Raw genomic sequence first — 19,869 nt, 5'->3', positions numbered from 1 at the left:
GTCTGCGCTCTCAGAGTGCTTCTGTAGTTTTGAATGTCTTCCTCTGTGAAATATGTGAAATCAATGAAAGGAAAAAATATGGTACCTGGTAAATATCAATAGCTGTGCACATTATTCACACATGTACTATACAATGTATGACAGTAGCATATAATTCACTCACAAAAAAACACTGATACATGTAAAGGAGTTAAAGAATCAGCAGACATAGTTTAACAAGATGTATTGCAGAGTTCAATTAGTATTAGTATTAGTATTATTATTATTATTAGTAGTAGTAGTAGTAATAGTAGTAGAAGTAGCAATGATAATAATAATGATAATAGTGGCTACTTGTATAGCGCACAGGTCCGCTTTTTAGTGCTCATGGCGCTTCATAAATGAAAAGATAGATATAACACATGTTCAAGCATGACAACAGAGAAGAAAATGGCAAACAACAACAAACACATACCAGATAAAGAATACAATTGTTCCGAACATTATAGACTGCAATTATAGTCCTCAGTGTGAGAGGAATAGGTAACGTTTTGAAGTTTGGATTTGAATGTTTCTGTAGATGACAATCTATTATAGCTGTACACACAGAGAAAATGTTCCAGTTAAAGAGGAACGTAGTCATACAAAGTGTATGTATTTCACATTTTTCAGTATTTTCAATCTTTCATATCCATATGCAACTAGATGGGCATAATGGACTCATTTGCATATCATTTGCATAGTATGTTATCATGGGGTGTGAAAGTATGCTGAGTGTTGACAGATAGGTCATCCACTCATTGTATCCCCCGAACAGAGTTCGGAGGATACTATGGATTTGGCCTCGTTGCACCGCGTCCGCCGCAGAGATTTTCTTGTGAGCACTCTACTGGCTGCAGTTCTTCTTAGATCATCTTCAAATTTGGCATGAAGGTGTGTTATGGTAAAACGAAGACGCCTATTGTTTTTGGTGATGGTGCCCTCGCTTGTTCCGTCTTTATACATGAAAAAGTAAATTTAACAGGGTCTGTTTGTGTGTGCGACGCTGGCCTTGCTTCGTGACCAATTTTTTTTATGCCTCCACCAACGAAGTGGCCGGAGGCATTATGTTTTCGGGTCGTCCGTCCGTCCGTATGTACGTCCCATTTTGTTTTTGTCGATATCTCAAAGGCATAATTTACCATTTGCAGATGAAACTAAAACCCAGCATTAGTGCTTTAAAATAGTTCTAAAATGTGAGTTAGGGATAGAAACAACCACTGTAAAAATATGAATTCATATAATCGATGTTAAGTATTGTTAAATACACAAAATGTGAAAATAGATATAATAAGAATGCTTCCAGACTAAACCGTCTACAGTTATGGTTTATTGAGAAAAATACTGATATATCCTTGTATTTTAGGATTTATTGCGAAAATTTTATATTTTAGGATGTTTTGTGATACAACAGATGTACACATATGCATCAAAGGTGATATCTTGAAAATTTTTTAAATCACTGTTCCAAAGGTAAACTGGACCTTCAAGAACCGTGTGGTGGTTTTACATCAAACTTGGTATGAGGGTATATCCTGGGGGGATAATACTTTGTTTGGATTTTAGGGTCACGGGGTCGAAGGTCAAAGGTCACAGGTTATTTTGTGAAAAAAAAAGGTTGAAAATTCATGTTTTTCTCCATATCTCGCAAATGGTTCAAGGTATCTTCATGGAACTTAGTATATATGCTTGTTCCAATGGGCAGTGATTATCTAGGGAAGTTGGGGGTCATGGTTCAAAGGTCAGAGGGTCAAAGGTCAAGGTCAACTCCTCAAAATATCACTACTTTCCATATGGTTATGCATGCCTGAAGGTGTTTTTTTTTTTTTAACTTGATGTATGCATGTATTACCCGATATATATTCTGTGGGAAGTTTCTTGCCAAAAGGTCAAAGGTCAAGTGAAAGTGTTGAATTGCACTTTTTCCTCCATATCTCAAAAGTAACTCAAGGTATCATCATGAAACTTACATATTTATGCATGTTCAACCTAACAGTGATTCTCTTTGGAACTGTGAGGTCAAAGGTCAAAGGCCAGGTTTAGATAATGCTATTTTCCCATTTGATACTGAAATTATACTCTTTCTCAATACCTTGAAAATTACTCAATGCATAAACTTATAAAAGGGTCAAAAGTCAAGTAAAAGTCATCAGTTCCCCAAATACCTGCACTCTGACATTTTTAATCATTCATCCAATTGAACCTAGTTCTAGGAAAGTGAACATTCAGCACATTTGTGGCAAACCTGTCATTTTAATATTTTGCCAATTGTGTCAAACTGTCATCACACATTGTCAAGACATTGTACTATAGACCTATTAGGAGAACCATGCATTATGGCGGAGGCATATCAGTCGCCGTAGCGATATATCTAGTTTTTTTTTTTCATTATTAATTTGTGAAACAATGTTCAGTGAGCACATTTAAAAGAAATTCAAGTCCAAAACCCAATTTGGAAATATGTTTAAAGAATCTTTGTGAGACATTATGAAATGGGAAGCATGTATAAAATGCAAGAAACTTTCTGTAGAGTTACTATGCCCATCAGTGCACTGTGGTACCAAATCAAATTCCGGTTTGTAGATAAAGATGAAAAATAGCTTTAATTACTATTGAATTATTACTTTTGCATTTAGTCAATTATTACTTAATGATCTAATATAGCTCCCTCATTTCCTGAATCATTTTCCCTTTTGGTGCCTTTTGGTTGTGCTCAAGCTAATTTGATCATGAGATGGGATGTTGGGGAGGACCAATATGACATGCTAACATCATCTCTCATCTTGTGCCCATATAGGAATGCTATCAAGTTCACGCCCACGCAGGTTGAAGCAATCCGTGCTGGTATGCAGCCTGGCTTGACAATGGTGAGGAAAACTTAACTACTGCTTTTCACTTGTATTTTGAAGTTTGAATGTTTAGATGTTCATATTTGATAAGTAATACATTACAGAAGTTAGTTATATGTCTAAAGAGTTGCATGTGGTAATGGCAAATTCTAATTGACAGGAATTTCAGTTAAATTCCTACAGTGTTTATTTGATATTTGTATTCTAGTAGATACATGACTGTACATTCAAGATTGATAGTGTCAAATTCTAGCAGATGTATGCCAACTATATGAATAGTTAATGAAAAGTGCAACTTATTTCTCCTTATGTTTGATTTATTGTTCGATTCATGCATGATGTTTGGTGTAGAATTCAAACATTGATGGTTAATGTTTGATTCAAGCATGATAATTTCATCTATGAAAGGAATTTGATTACCGCGGTACTTGTCATTTGAAGGTTGTTGGACCCCCTGGTACTGGCAAGACAGACGTAGCTGTGCAGATCATCTCCAATATCTACCACAACTTTCCAGAACAGAGAACTCTCATTGTGACCCACTCCAATCAGGTAATAGAAAACATGGGTTGTTCTCTTTCATGCAAGTACTTCTTTGTAGATATGTGTGTCTCTGTGATGTGAATGAAGTACTTCATGTTCAATCTGACTTCATTCTAAAGAGTACAGCAGTCAAACGAAAATGTTTGTTTGTTTGTTTGTTTTTTATGGTTCATTTTTGGGGTTGGGGTTTGGAGAGGGGAAGTTCAGTATCCTATCTGTGTAGTGCCGTGAAAAAATATGTACCATGCCTTCTCATGGAATCCTGACACAATGTTTGTCCCGTTTAAATGTTCCAATTCAAATGTTCTTGCGGTCTATGCATGGTTTCCGGCAGGCCTTGAATCAACTGTTTGAGAAGATTATGGCCCTGGACATTGATGAGAGGCATCTCCTTCGTCTTGGACACGGTGAGGAGTCCTTGGAAACAGAAAAAGACTTCAGCAGGTGAGAACACATTCCATGAGACATTGAGAAAAATCTCTCTGATTTCCAATCTTCTTTTTATTGCCCCAAAAGATGACTCATTTTTTTAAATATTATATTTGCCTTTCAAGTTCCAAATATCACTTGTCTGTGGTTTATGCTTTATCTCTTTACATTTTTTTTTTTATCGTTCATTTGAGTATTTCAGAAGGTAGTGTAAAGAAAATTTTCTTTCATTTGAATCCATGTTTTGGTCATATCACATTGTCTATTTCAGTTAAAGAAGTATCATCATCTTCGAAATTGCTGTATTCATAACTCATCCGTAAATTTGCATACCTTTTAAAGATACATTTAACAGCAATGATGTTTCCTGCTTCTATACTAATTTTTCTCCCTCTTTCTCCCATACCTTCCCATTATTTTTCATTCCCAATGGTTAATCCTCTTTCTGCATTTATTACCTGTGCTTCTTTCTGCAGGTATGGGCGAGTGAACTATGTGCTTGGGAGACGGCTGGAACTCCTGAAGGAGGTTGAACGGCTCCAAGAGAGCCTTGGGGTGCCTGGAGACGTGGCCTACACATGTGAGACAGCCGGGCACTTCTTCCTCTATCAGGTAATGACGGCTCAGATTGTGAAAAATATATATATATATGTATATGAATGCAGTAAACTCACATATTGAGCGTTAGTGAAGAGTACTTGGCAATAAGTTTAACTTTAAATTGTGATGTGCAAGGTCTATTTTTGTCTGTGATGCTTGTAAGACATTGCTAGATTTATGTATGTTTTTTTTTTTCTATAATTTTGATTTCAGTTTAGCTATGGCATGTAGGTGTTTCTTGATGCAGTGCACAAAGTGTTTCTCGTTGCAGTACACAAAGCCTTGTAAAGTAGAGATTCTTATCCCAATAGCCCCACATTGTTTGCTTCTTCAGTCTAGAGTTAATGTAGATGAAATAATTCACATGCTAAACAAACTGCAAAGTTCATTCAACCACAACAGCTACTACTACTACTACTGCTACTACTACTACTACTACTACTACTACTACTACTACTACTACTACTGCTGCTACTACTACTACTACTGCTACTACTACTACTACTACTACTACTACTACTGCTACTACTACTACTACTACTACTTATTCTACTTCTGTTGTGGTTGTGCTGCCCTCTTTCAAAATGTCAGGTCTTTTGACATGTTTGCCGTAATTTCATGGCTTGGTGTTAACATGAGAAACTCTTGAAGCATTTTTAAGGCAGGGTGAGTAAGTCATAGGCCCTCAAAGAATTGACAGGAACTGAAATTATAACTTTATTTCTTTGAGTAAAACTCTAATAGACACTGATGTGGAATTACAATACCAGGTACTAATTGGCTGCCGGATGTCTGTTTGATGATGATGCCAACAAGGTCTCCAAAGCGGTCTGCTGCCTTTACCGTGTCTCTCCTGTGGTTTGATTTCTAGGTCGTTGCTCGGTGGGAGAAGTTCCTAAGCAAGGCCAAACCTAAGGGAAACAAGCCAGGTTCAGTGGAAGATATCCCAACACACTTCCCTTTCCACAAGTACTTTGAGAATGCCCCCCAGCCTGTCTTCAAGGGGAGAAAGTTTGAGGAGGACATGGACATTGCTGAGGTAGGATCATCCAGGTCCTGCCTTGACCGCTGATTTCTTTGCTCTTTGATATAGATTTAAAATGACAGTGTTGAAGCACAGTTTACACGCAGTATAACAAGATTAGTTGTAATGAGATACCACATACTATGAAGTGTTTGCTGCAGAAGAAACTTTTCACCTACAGACTCCCCTATAGTATGCTACTCATAAAGGAATGAATTTTTTTTTTTAGTTTTGATGTCAGCTGTACAGAGATTATCTCGTGCCTTTGGGACTTGCCATATTCGCCGTATAATATTTTGCATATTGGGACTTGCAAGACAATTTTGTATTGTTTGACGCGTAGTGCTGCTGGAAGTAGTAGACCTTGTATGAGTTGATTTATTGGCGCTTTTCTGCAGTGCGTGTGTCCCAGATTTGTGAATCTCCCCTCTTTGTCATTGACCGGAATGTTTACATGTAAAGTGAATAGCGAGACCCGGATGAAGGGTGATACGCACTAATATCGCCCACTGACCTCGACGACCGATCAAAATACCAACTACAATTACCCCGCAAAAGTACCTCATATAGATAATAATATGCAATGTTGGGGTAATTGTCCCCGCCGAATGAGTTCGAGCAGGGCACTATGAAACGGGCTCCGTACGTGTGTGTGTCCGTGTGTCCGTCTGTCTGTCCGTGTGTGCGTCCGTGTGTGATCAAAATCTTCAATTTGCTACTTCTCTGTCATTTATGAGCCAATTTTGATTCTGTTTGCTTTATATGATAGCACTACATGGGAGCTTTGAAACTTCTACACAGAATTTTAGTTGTGACCTTTGACCTTGACCTTTGACCTATATTGTACATTTTGCTACAAAATGCTACTCCTTCGCCATTTCTAACCCGATTTCGATTCTGTTTGCTTTATGTGATGGCACTAGTTGAGGGCTTCAAAACTTCTACACAGAATTTTGACCTTTGACTTCTTTGACCTTTGACCTTGATTTTTTGACCTGTATTGTACATTTTGCTACAAAATGCTACTCCATCGCATTTCTAACCCGATTTCGATTCCGTTTGCTTTATGTGATGGCACTAGGTGAGGGCTTAAAAACTTCTACACAGAATTTTGACCTTTGACCTTGATTTTTTTACCTGTATTGTACATTTTGCTACAAAATGCTACTCCTTCGCCATTTCTAACCCGATTTCGATTCCGTTTGCTTTATGTGATGGCACTAGGTGAGGGCTTCAAAACTTCTACACGTAATTTTGACCTTTGACTTCTTTGACCTTTGACCTTGATTTTTTACCTACATTTTATTGTACATTGGCTACAAAATGCTACTCCTTTGCCATTTCTAACCCGATTTCGATTCCGTTTGCTTTATGTGATGGCACTAGGTGAGGGCTTCAAAACTTCTACACAGAATTTTGACCTTTGACTTCTTTGACCTTTGACCTTGATTTTTGACCTGTATTGTACATTTTGCTACAAAATGCTACTTCCGGCGGGGACATATATTATGCACCGCATAATTTCTACTTTTCCTTGTTCTAATGGGTCCAGGGTCCACTGGAAGAGCAATACTGATGGGCAATTCCACGGTAACTAGGACACAGGTGCCAAAAATTCAAAATGATATTTGTTTCAAACACCATACATTTTCAGACAGTACTTGAGTTGAAGTTTTAAGAATCATTATGTTTTTCAATAAAAGCGGCCATTTTGATTTTCAAAATGGCTGCCAAAATATGCCTATAACTCAATGGTGAAAAGAGTGTATTGTTGCATAACTTACTCTCTGTATATCCACTTCATTAGTACTCTAAACAACAATCTTTCACATGTATGCAGTTACAAGAGAAGTCTTTTACCACACGATAGAAAAAAAAGCTGGTAGCTTTAAAGAATTTGATAAAAACTGTTAATTACTTTGATAATGATGGATGTAACGTCAGTTACCAAAAACAAGGAATTTTTAAGTTTATTCATCAAAGGAAGTGAGCTGTATGATGTAACTTGGGATTTCTAATGTATGCCCATATGCCTTTATTTTAATACCAGAAATAAGGATACTTGGCATACTGGAGAGTCAAAATGAACACTACAAAATGTGTAACGTCAGTTACCGAAACGTCATACACGAGTATGTAACGTCAGTTACCATGACAGTAATTATAACTGAGGCAAATTTTTTGACTTTTGGCCATTTCAATACATCTGGGAAGTCAACTTACAACAAAGAGCAGCAATCCCTTTCATAGGAAATGATGTCATTACCATGGTATGTCCATGGATATTTTTTTTTTATTTTTTTTTATTTCTAAATTCATTTATTCATTCATTTACCATGATTATCTTTTTTTTGGGGGGGGGGGGAAGCTTGAGCTTTCGATTTTTGATTCAGCACAAGTTTAAGGTTAAAACATCTGGAAGTTTAGTTTGCCACATGCAGTATATATGCACTCAAATTAGTACATTCCCAGTCCTACAGGATGATAAAGCTACCAAAGTTTGTAGGCCTAATCAGTGACATGATTGCATGTCAACCACATTTTCTACAAAAAAAAAAACAAACAAACAGACTTCTGCACAGCTGTATACCAACAGTTTAACAATCTTCACCAATGTTTGCTTTTGCTGGCATTTTTCTTTTTTTTTTTTCAGGAAGCTTACATACATGTAGTCAAGTTTCTACCTCAAGGCAAATGCACAAACAGATATTTCTTCTCTTGCACTTAAATGTGTGGTATAGTTAACATGGCTCATCTTGTATTATGGTACGTAAGGCATGTACTCATTATTGTTTGAAACTTAACACTGATGTTGCTCAAAGTGAGAGAGGATTCTATAGGGTTTAAAAAAAAAATGTTCATACAGTGTGTATTTGTTGATTACTTTATTCTATTCATGCAGGGACATTTTGTAATACAACACATGATAATTATGAACAGGAAGAGTTTTTTTATATTGATTTTAGTATTCTTTCGTTGCAAAGTCTGATTTTTTGGCATCTCGAATGGATTTGCAAGCCGTGACATATCGGTGAAAAGGAAAAGAAAAACAGTTAAATTACTTCAAGCTAGGAATAAAACAATAATGCTCTTTTGACCAAAGAAGCATTTATTTTTCTTCCTCACAGAGAAATATTAAAAGTGCGACACTTTTCATTTAAATCAATTGATGATGGAGATCATCAGGAGTAAAATAAAGAAAAGAAGGAGAAATATATCACAATAGATTTCATACATATTTATGCATATTTATGAGTTGATACATGTTTTTTTTCCCCATGACCTGGAAGATATTTTGATATTTTTTTCAAGCACAAAAATATCCATGTTTTGTGTAGTACTACAAGGTATTATGGGTGGAGCACTCTATGTAGATAAAAACTTTCCTGTTCATTAAAAAACAAACAAACAAACAAACAAACAAACAAACAAAGCCCTTAGCCATGTCAATATATTCATACTTGGAACTGCTTAATCTATTAATGGCTCTGTGTAATCATAAATGTTGAATAAACATTAAATCTTCAGACAAATGTCAAGAAATATCCTCTTGTGCATTTACATTATTTTTGCCCAACTGTGCTATGGCATGGGGGGGGGGGGGGTGCCCCCTAAAGGGCCCACCCAATATTATTTGTGTCTTTAGATTTTGTTTTAATTTGTTGCTGTAGTTGCCTGGGATTGTCACTGGTACATTGCAGCAGTATAATAACCTGTTAAATAAATTAGTTCTCTGTAAACCCCACGGTAAAGTATGTGTAACGTCAGTTACGTAACGTCAGTTACTGACATGTTTACCTTTAAGTTTTCATAGAACACAAAGAAAATGGACTACCGTTTCATTTCATTGTGTATTTATGACTGATGAACCAAGGTATGACTCCATATCAACCAAATCATTCTGAATGGTCAGAATTATGAAATATCACATAGCTATTCCCAATCATGATTTTGCATGTGTAAACCCTATGGCAAATGTAACGTAACGTCAGTTACGTAACGTCAGTTACCGTCATGCCTTCACTGAAATTGGCATGGTGGTAAAAGGAGACAACTAAATTGCACATTATTTTGCACACCTGTTCCTAAGAACCTAGGTGTATTGCCACATTAAACACATAAAGGCTAAAAGTCAGGGACATGAGATATTTCCATTTACATCTACACCATAATTTCCCATGTCCTTTTTCCGTAACGTCAGTTACCGACACATTTTCACTTGCTATGTGATAAGAAATGCAGTTTGAGAGAAAAACTTTCCACCTATTTCTTCATTGTCATGAACTTATTCATCAATGCTAATTGCAAGCCTAAGGTGCTTTCATTCACAAAACTACAAGGTAAACAATTTCATGAAAATCCTTACGTGTAACGTCAGTTACCGTGGAATTGCCCTGATGCTAAAGAGGCTACCCTGGAATGCAACCTAGAAATCATGGACAAATTTAAAAACATTTTTGAGATAGATTTTGCATTCAGTTGCCCAGACTTGCTGGTCTCGCTCTCTGACTTACCTTTGTTCTATCTTTCAACTTCACAAACATGCAGGGTTGCTATCGACACATCAAGAAGATTTTTCAGCAGTTGGAGGTGGGTACCAGCTTTCTGATCACAGGATACAGCACAGGGGCTAGAGTGACTGTTGACTTAAGTAGTTACAACATAATCTTGATGTTATGTTTTTATATGCCCTCCAACTCAAATTAAAAAACAAACAACAACGTATGCAATTATGAGAAATCAAATTACTGTAGTTCGTACAAACTTATTCCTGTTTATGAAAAATGAATACATGAATAATCTGGGGTTTCATAAAAATTTGCATTTTTGTAATAGATTGATTCAATTGTAATCAGCTGGCATGTCAATACTGAAAGTATTAAGTTTTTTTTTTAATATTTTGATAACCTTCATGTATGTATTTGTTTCAACAAATTTATAACTCTAAAGATAAAAAATATAACACCCTTGTCATGCATCCTAGTGTATGGAATAAGACATTTATAGCATTTTGTGGACAGACATAAACTATAGATGCAATGACATATATGTTCCCAATGAATATGTAGAATTAGCTAGCAATATCCCAAAATATGCATACATATTTAGATCCAAGAGGCAGATTTTCCTTCATGTTTTACAGTCTGTCCCATTTTAAGACACATGTGTAACAGAGAAGTTTGGCAATGGAACTGTATATTTTCCTTTTAAAACCAGGAATTCCGAGCATTTGAGCTGCTGAGGAGTGGGAAGGATCGCTCAAAGTACCTGCTGATCAAGGAAGCAAAGATCATTGCTATGACATGCACCCATGCTGCCCTCAAGCGACGAGATCTTGTGGATGTCAGTTTCCAGGTGAGCTGAGGTTTTTTGTTTGTTTGTTTTTTTCACTAGAACATAATTTGAAATGTTTTAAAAAAAATTTTGTCAAAGAACATGGAACTATTCATTATATGAATCTTTTTTCTTGGTCATGAAGCAGGTGTGTCAAAAGATTTTGCTTTGAGATGAGATTGAAATGAGGCTGTTCACACATTACAGTGATATCATGATCTCATTGTTATTTCCTCTTTTGATCCTTATGAGCTGTCTGAAAGGCCAGCATAAATGATAATAGATTGATTATTCTTTTGTGAGGAGAGATGATGCATCTGAATCTGCTGCCATGAAGTGATATAAAAATTTTATAATGAGGAAAATATTCAGAAAATGTTCTGCCAGTTCTTTCTGTTCTGAAATCTAGGTTGGATGATGAAGATGGTCTGTGAGGTATGTTTTTGAAATTATTTTCATGTGATGAAGGTGTCCACCTGAAGTATCATAATACAGAGTGTTAAGTATTGTGTTTTTATGCCTTCACCACCAAGTGTCGCCGGAGGCATTATTAACTTTGAAACTTTATTTCTCCCCCTCCCCCATTTTTCTGCATCTCACTTGTACAGTATGATAACATCATGATGGAGGAGTCTGCCCAGATCCTGGAGATTGAAACCTTCATCCCTCTTCTACTACAGGTATGAAATAACATGATAAGATTGTCTACCATCCATACATATATGAACACACTTTACCTTTTGTGCATGTGTTTGTGTGTGTGTTGTGTTTTGTGTTAGCTGTGCCAACAGCCTGTATCTCGGCCACAAAACCTACCCATTACTAGTAATCTTCTTCTCCTTCTTCTTCTTCTTCTTCTTCCTCTTCTTCTTCTTCTTCTTTCGTATGATGCAATACAACGGGGTGGGTGAGGGGTTATACACTTATAGGTTGATATCTAAGCTGCAGATCCAGTTCAGGGCAGCATCACTTGCTTGAGCAAGTTCTTCAAGCCCGCCTTGTAATCGAGCCAGACATCTGAAAATTTCTTGATGTTTCCTGGTATGGGCTTTAACAACACCCTTTCACCAGACATTGATGACTTGCTGGCCAGCCAGTTAAGTTTAGAAAGGAACGTGGATAAGTTTTGAAACTGTTCTAATGAGAAATCATGTGTAAGTCTATTTGACAAGATTTCAGGGTTATTGAGATTAAAGATATTTCAAATCAGATAGACAATTTTTTTTTCCATTCTTTTTTAATACTGTCACTACATGCTTGAAGTAAAGCAGAGTACATATGATATACATATTATTTTCTTGGTCTGCCAAGGCTGTAACAGTGAACTGGAGATTAAAATGGATAGGACAATGCGTCTGTATATTGCTCATACCCTTTTGCTTTGATTTTCCAAATGAATCAGAACCCCGAGGATGGCTTCAACCGTCTCAAGCGCTGGATCATGATAGGTGACCACCATCAGCTCCCGCCGGTCATAAAGAACATGGCCTTTCAGAAGTTCTCCAACATGGAGCAGTCCCTCTTCACCCGCCTGGTCCGACTCGGTGTGCCCACGGTGGACTTGGATGCACAAGGGAGGGCGAGACCCAGGTGAGGGCTCTGTCATAAAAGTGAGGTCTGCAAAAACATCCTGTCAAATAAGGTCTAGAGCTCAGAAAATATTTTGCAGATTGTCCTTCAGAGTTGTACAGTCAAACAAATTTGGTAACTGTCAATGGATGTGTTCTGATGGGGAGCTGTCATACTCGGGTCGTGTTAGACGTACTGTTCTCTTGATTTGAATTATTGTCGAGCCCACCGGAGTTGCGGGTACGTCGTAGGCAGGGTCAATGAACTTCTGGGGTTTAGAAAAACATTTTGGCATGTGCCTTGTTTTGTTTTATAACCTTTTAATGAAAGTGCAGCAACTTGAAATTCCCTTTCCCGTGGTCCACTCCTCTCTCTAGTATTGCCACCCTGTACAACTGGAGGTATCGCAACCTCGGCAATCTTCCCCACGTCAACATGACAAGAGAGTTCCAACTTGCCAATGCTGGCTTTGCCTTCGACTTCCAGCTCATCAATGTGGAGGACTTCAATGGCGTGGGAGAATCAGAACCCAACCCATACTTCTACCAGGTAACATGTGTGTCAGACTTTCCTGTATCATTATCCTGCAAAGCTTCCTGCAGTGATTAATCTTTTCAGGTTTGACTGATACAGGAGGTAAGACAGATTTAGTGCAATGTCAACATTCCTACAGTAAAAGTTGATTATCATAACATTTTTTTCTTTGTTTAATGAATCATTATGTTTATTTGGTTGAGATTGAAATGATGTGTCAACAAATGTTCTTGACGTAATATTCCTTTTTATATGTCAAAAAGACTTACCATTTTGGTACTTATAACATATAAGTCTCGTATTTAGGTCTCATATTCATGCATGGGTGTCAAATTATTATGTAATTTGAGTTCAGATTTAAATTCCTGTTCCACCAAGATTTAAGTCATATGCATATGCCAAACATGTGTAACTTTGTACAATACTTGAAATCTGCACGTGGAGGCTTGAGGTCATATGTAAGTTGCTGTTCAGCATTGTCACTGTGGGAAATGGCAACCAGTGCAGAGAGATGGTGAGGCATTTCCTGTCAAGAAAAAAGAGCAATCCTGGTATGACCTCTACAGCTAGATGCCATTAGTGCAACCTTTGTCAGGCTAATACAGTGCCGTAGTGTGTGCATATATGTTTTATACCTTTTGAGCGTATGTAAGAACAAAACAGACGAATGATTATATTCTGATTATCCACAGAACCTTGCTGAGGCTGAGTACGTGGTTGCAACTTTCATGTACATGAGGCTTCTGGGATATCCGGCTGAAAAGATCAGCATCCTCTCCACATACAATGGCCAGAAGCACCTTATCAGGGACGTCATCAACAAACGATGTGCCGACAACCCCATGATTGGACAACCGCACAAGGTAACCAAGTTTTCAATTACTACTAATTAAGCCATAACTTGTGATTAGAATGTTCCAAATTTATGATGCATTGACTCATTTCTGAGTGGAAAAACCTAAATACGTATCTGTTGTGTGATGGAGGATGAATCTGACCTTTGACCTAGTAGGTGGCAGCAGAGTTATGGCATTGTTGCCATGATGTCATTGCTCTCTGACCTGTATTTGAGCTCCAGTGGTGTCTGTGAAAATCCCTACCATTGTAATAATGGTAGTCTGTACAGTGCAGTCAAGCAGTTCGAGGAAATCTTAAAATCCCTTAAAAAAAGATACACTTGTTTGTAAGGCACATACTGTACCTTAGTTTTCATTCTAAAAAAAATCAAAAAATTAGGTTTCCACAGAGTTAGAAGAGAGTGCAGCTTCAACAAAAGATTTCTTCAGTATCTGTGTCGGTTCTTTCTTCTATTTACACCTTTCCTGCTTGTTCTTTTGTATTGATTTTTGTGTGATTTGTAAGGCATTATTTTATATTTTGTTGCTGTTTTTCTTATTTTGTTGAAATTGATCAGGTGACCACAGTTGATCGCTTCCAAGGACAGCAAAATGACTACATCCTCCTCTCCCTAGTGAGGACCAGAGCTGTCGGCCACATACGGTATTGACAAAATATTGCTCCACGATTACAATATAATGAATTATCTATATTTCACAAACAGAGGCTTCATACAATGTTATGATTCATAATCATGTATCAGTGATTCATAATCATGTATCAGAAGGAAAAAAAACAAACAAACAACACAGACATTGCAGTATGTGACTGTGTGGCTTTAGTGACAGTACAACAGGCTACACAAGTGGCCCATTGACCTGCACACAGGTATCCCTCCAAATTTCATTCTTTGATATGAAATCTTAAGAAGAGACTTTTGTCCTTCTCATCAAGTTATTGTACTGCACTGATCAGTAATGATAAATTTGTTGTTGTTGTTGTTGGGTTTTTGTTTGTTTGTTGTTGTTGTTGTTTTTTTTTTGGGGGGGGGGGGGAGGGAGGAGTTTAAAATGAGTGGTGTCTGCTGAATCATCAACCACAACATAATTTCAATATGACTGTAGTATTCAATCCAGTTTGGGATGTATGGAGCATGTAATGACATCATTATTTCATCTTACTTTTCACATATTTATCCTACATCTTAAATGGTTTAGATTATAACAGGAACTTGCATGCAGAAATGAGTGATGTGAATACATAAGAAATATGGGTTTGTTGAACATCTTATTTCAAGTGACTTTTGTGCCTGTTCACAGGAAGTACACTGTAAGACTTTGTTTGATGTAAACTTTGTTTTTGTTCTTTCTTTTCCTTTTGACAGGGATGTGAGGAGGCTGGTAGTGGCCATGTCAAGGGCCCGCCTGGGCCTGTATGTCTTTGCTAGGGTCTCCCTCTTCCAGAACTGCTTTGAGTTGTCACCGGCATTCGAGAAAGTAAGTAGCCTCTCAGTCATGGTTGAAGTACTCATTCCAGTACACAATCTTAAGTTGTCAAAATTTCTTGTATCAAGGATGTGGCTGATGGACAGGGAATGGTGCACAGATGAATGCATCAAATTGTTTGATGATTGTCTCGTTACAAACTTTTTGAGCTGTATGTGTTGCATTTGCAATTCAGTAACCTCTCCCCTATTGTCATGACAGGTTTGAAAGTTAAATTTCATGTTGAATAAATCACAAAATATGGCACATAAATAAAGAAAATCCTTCATCAATGTGTATTGGCAGGTGTATAGCATTACTTGGGTGATAAAGTCCTCCAGGAAGACAGTGTTTATGCTCCTTGGATTAATAAGACTTGCAAAAGGAAACATTCAGTTTCAAAACGTCCTTAAAGGGCATGGAAGGGCTTTTCTTTTAGAGGAAGTCTAGTGCAGCAATTCTTGTGTCATTTTCAAGGTACAGGTAGATGTAATATTTATCGTGTAGGGTAACAATGTTATGGCCATATGTGGCAAAGTTGTGTGGATGTGTCACATATACTTATGGTATGTCACACGCTCTTCCCACATTAAAATATTGATTTGACTACCCATTGAAATGTGTGTTTGTGTTACTGACTGCACTAAATTGGGAATGGAAACAGTAAGTTACTCAGGAGTCTTTTTCTGTTTGCAACATTCTCATATTAAAGTCTTTTTTTTCTTTCTTTCTTATGTAATTGTAAACACTCTTTTTTTTTAATGAAGCAGTGATGATAAATCAACACTTTTTATGCCTCCGCCACGAAGTGGTGCCGGAGGCATTATGTTTTCGGGTTGTCCGTCCGTCCGTCCTTCCGTCCGTCCTTCCTTCCGTCCGTCCGTAATGAATTTTGTGGACAAGGTAACTATCAAATCCTGTTGAGGTATCCTAATGAAACTTGGCATGTATGTGTATTAGGGGGTGAAGTTGTGCCTATCAACTTTTGGGTGCACATGCTCAAGGTCAAAGGTCAAAAGGTCAAGGTCAAATATATAAAATTTCACTATTTCCACCATATCTATTGAATGCCTGAAGATATTTTCTTGAAACTTAGTGTATACATGTATTACCCAATTAAGATTCTCTGGTGAAAGTTTGCGTCATGAGGTCAAAGGTCAAAGGTCAAAAGGTCAGGGTCAAATACATGAAATTTCACTATTTTCGCCATATCTATTGAATGCCTGAAGATATTTTCTTGAAACTTAGTGTATACATGTATTACCCAATTAAGATTCTCTGGTGAAAGTTTGGGTCGTGAGGTCAAAGGTCAAAAGGTCGAGTAAAAATATCAAAACTTCTTTTTTTTCTCCGTGCCTTGGAAAATTGTTCAAGGTATCTTCATGGAACATAGTATATACATGTACTGACTTGAAGTGATTATCTAGAGAATGTAGGGTTCATGGGGTCAAAGGTCAGGGGTCAAAGGTCAAGTGCAACACTTCAAAATTTTACTATTTCCCTCATATTTATGTAATGCCAGCAGGGTTATTATTTTTTTACACTTGGTGTATGCATGTGTAACCTAATAGAAATTCTCTGGAAAGTTTTTTTTTTTTCCTTCTTTTTTTGCCTCAAAGGTCAAAAGGTCAAAGATCAAGTGAAAGTGCTGAACTAACATTTTCCTCCATATCTCGAAGTGGCTCAAGTTATCTTGAAACTTAGTACATATTATGCATGTTCTACCTGAAAGTGATTATCTTATGAATTTTAGGGTCAAGGGCCAGATGAAAATGGTAACAATTTACTATTCAATTCAGAAATTGCACTTTTTCTCCACACCTGTACCTTGAAAATTACTCAATGCCTAAATGTATGAATGGGTCAAAGTCAAGTTAAAGTCCTTAAATCCCTAGATACATGCTCTCCTATTCATCCAATTAAACCTAGATCAAGGAAGGTGAACATTCAACACATTTGTGACAAACTTGTCATTTCAATATTTTGCCAATTTTGTGAAAATGTAATCACACATTGTCCACATGTACTATCTAGACCTATTGGGAAAATCATGCATTATGGCGGAGGCATACCAGTCGCCAAAGCGACATTTCTAGTTCTGTATGTTTTGTTGCGATTTAATTTGTTGTAATGTTTGTAGTTATTCTGATGTTACTGTAAGTGTTTACTAAGTATTTTGTTTAAATTAATTTTTGTTGCTCATGAAGAGATATCCTTAAATGCCTGCAATCTTGTATTCTCCGCAGCTTCTTTCCAGGCCAGCACATCTGCACCTGGCTCCAGCAGAAACATATCCTCCTCAGAGAAAGGTAAAGCACAATACTTCCAGCAGTAGACCAACCCAAGTTTGAGGCGGCCAAAGAAATAAAGAAAAAAAAAATGCTGTACCACCAGTTTCTAATTTTCCATATTGCATGTATTTGTGAGTCTGATCCAACAAGAAAATTATAAATGTTGTTACCATAGTTATTTTTAATAGCCTGTACTTAAACATTTGCGCATTCATATCATTGTAGCGTTTACTTATATTAGTAAAGATTGACAAATTTTTATTTTTGTTCACTGCATAATCTTCATGTGAGAAAACTCACAGAAAGCTTTGTGTGGAGTTAATTCCTGACAAAAAAAGACCAGTCATGTCAACTGCATCCAAAAGTTCAAGTTTCAAGTTCTTTTGAAACAAATATTATTGTGTCCAATGTGTACACCTCAGTTTCTTCTGTTATTCAGCACACAAAGGGTTCTGAATCCAGATATACTTCAGATAAAATGCAATGAAATTGACAGTGCCATGAAAATGGAATAAAAATATAAAGTTTGCCTTAAAATTTTCATTAATTTTTTAGTTCACTTATTGTCTGTTTAGGCAAAGGTAGCTCATAAACTAGCTTTGTAGCATGTGCTGGTGCTTACTTTTCACTGTACATAAGCCTTTGTAATCACCAAAGCATGAAACCCGGGCATGAAACTGGCACTCACACTGTGAGACCATGGTCAAATTGTACCAAATATGCCATGGAAAAATCTAAGTTGTTCCACTCTCATAGAATTTTTGTTCTTTAAAAGTTCAGCTAATGGTGCACAAAACTCTTGAAATTCAAAGGATCAAGAAAACCTCATCTTGAGATTTTTCTCGCTAGCTGAATTAAAACCTGGGTTTTCTCCAGTACTTGTGGTGGCCCGTTGTGATGTGCTAGGTCACAGAAGGTATTTGCCTTCCTCTTTTTTATTCCTCCGCCACGAAGTGGTGCCGGAGGCATTATGTTTTCGGGTTGTCCGTCCGTCCGTCCTTCCGTCCGTCCTTCCTTCCGTCCGTCCGTAATGAATTTTGTGGACAAGGTAACTATCAAATCCTGTTGAGGTATCCTAATGAAACTTGGCATGTATGTGTATTAGGGGGTGAAGTTGTGCCTATCAACTTTTGGGTGCACATGCTCAAGGTCAAAGGTCAAAAGGTCAAGGTCAAATACATAAAATTTCACTATTTCCACCATATCTATTGAATGCCTGAAGATATTTTCTTGAAACTTAGTGTATACATGTATTACCCAATTAAGATTCTCTGGTGAAAGTTTGCGTCATGAGGTCAAAGGTCAAAGGTCAAAAGGTCAGGGTCAAATACATGAAATTTCACTATTTTCGCCATATCTATTGAATGCCTGAAGATATTTTCTTGAAACTTAGTGTATACATGTATTACCCAAGTAAGATTCTCTGGTGAAAGTTTGGGTCATGAGGTCAAAGGTCAAAGGTCAAAAGGTCAAGTAAAAATATCAAAACTTCTTTTTTTTCTCCGTGCCTTGGAAAATTGTTCAAGGTATCTTCATGGAACATAGTATATACATGTACTGACTGGAAGTGATTATCTAGAGAATGTAGGGTTCATGGGGTCAAAGGTCAGGGGTCAAAGGTCAGGTGCAACAAAGTGCTGAACTAACTTTTTCCTCCATATCTCGAAGTGGCTCAAGTTATCTTGAAACTTAGTACATATTATGCATGTTCCACCTGAAAGTGATTATCTTATGAATTTTAGGGTCAAGGGCCAGATGAAAATGGTAACAATTTACTATTCAATTCAGAAATTGCACTTTTTCTCCACACCTGTACCTTGAAAATTACTCAATGCCTAAATGTATGAATGGGTCAAAGTCAAGTTAAAGTCCTTAAATCCCTAGATACATGCTCTCCTATTCATCCAATTAAACCTAGGTCAAGGAAGGTGAACATTCAACACATTTGTGACAAACTTGTCATTTCAATATTTTGCCAATTTTGTGAAAATGTAATCACACATTGTCCACATGTACTCTCTAGACCTATTGGGAAAATCATGCATTATGGCGGAGGCATACCAGTCGCCAAAGCGACATTTCTAGTTTTTCTTTGTCGTCTTCAATCCTTCAATCTTCAATCTGTGTGATCTTACTGTTATACCTATTTGTGATTTTTCCATCAGGCTATCCAAGCACCGTTTGGCCGGGTCATAGTGATCGAGGACATGCCCCACATGGCACAATTTGTGTTTGATTTCTACAACGACAGGATGCAGCATATGCAGACACAAATCGGGGTGAGCCTCATATACCAAATCCTCTTTGCAGGACTTTCGCTCACACAGCTCAATTTTTGAAATTTCAAATTCATTTTT

The 19,869-nt window shown here is 37.2% G+C and overlaps 1 protein-coding gene across 1 annotated transcript in view; it reads left to right on the top strand.

Moving 5' to 3' along the window:
- LOC140234069 (RNA helicase aquarius-like) overlaps positions 1-19,869 on the top strand; it is a 52,083-nt gene that overhangs the window by 30,219 nt on the left and 1,995 nt on the right. The window contains exons 25-39 of the mRNA XM_072314152.1: positions 2,816-2,885; positions 3,309-3,419; positions 3,745-3,854; positions 4,316-4,451; positions 5,311-5,478; positions 10,012-10,053; positions 10,681-10,818; positions 11,406-11,477; positions 12,200-12,387; positions 12,744-12,915; positions 13,593-13,763; positions 14,315-14,400; positions 15,122-15,233; positions 17,468-17,530; positions 19,678-19,791. Of these exons, the coding sequence (XP_072170253.1) occupies positions 2,816-2,885; positions 3,309-3,419; positions 3,745-3,854; positions 4,316-4,451; positions 5,311-5,478; positions 10,012-10,053; positions 10,681-10,818; positions 11,406-11,477; positions 12,200-12,387; positions 12,744-12,915; positions 13,593-13,763; positions 14,315-14,400; positions 15,122-15,233; positions 17,468-17,530; positions 19,678-19,791 (1,753 nt within the window). The remainder of the gene's footprint in view (positions 1-2,815; positions 2,886-3,308; positions 3,420-3,744; positions 3,855-4,315; positions 4,452-5,310; positions 5,479-10,011; positions 10,054-10,680; positions 10,819-11,405; positions 11,478-12,199; positions 12,388-12,743; positions 12,916-13,592; positions 13,764-14,314; positions 14,401-15,121; positions 15,234-17,467; positions 17,531-19,677; positions 19,792-19,869) is intronic.

Source organism: Diadema setosum, chromosome 1 (assembly GCF_964275005.1).
Source record: "Diadema setosum chromosome 1, eeDiaSeto1, whole genome shotgun sequence".
NCBI lineage: Eukaryota > Metazoa > Echinodermata > Echinoidea > Diadematoida > Diadematidae > Diadema > Diadema setosum.
The sequence above is the reverse complement of the archived record's forward strand: the minus strand, read 5'-3'. Positions and strand labels throughout refer to the sequence as shown.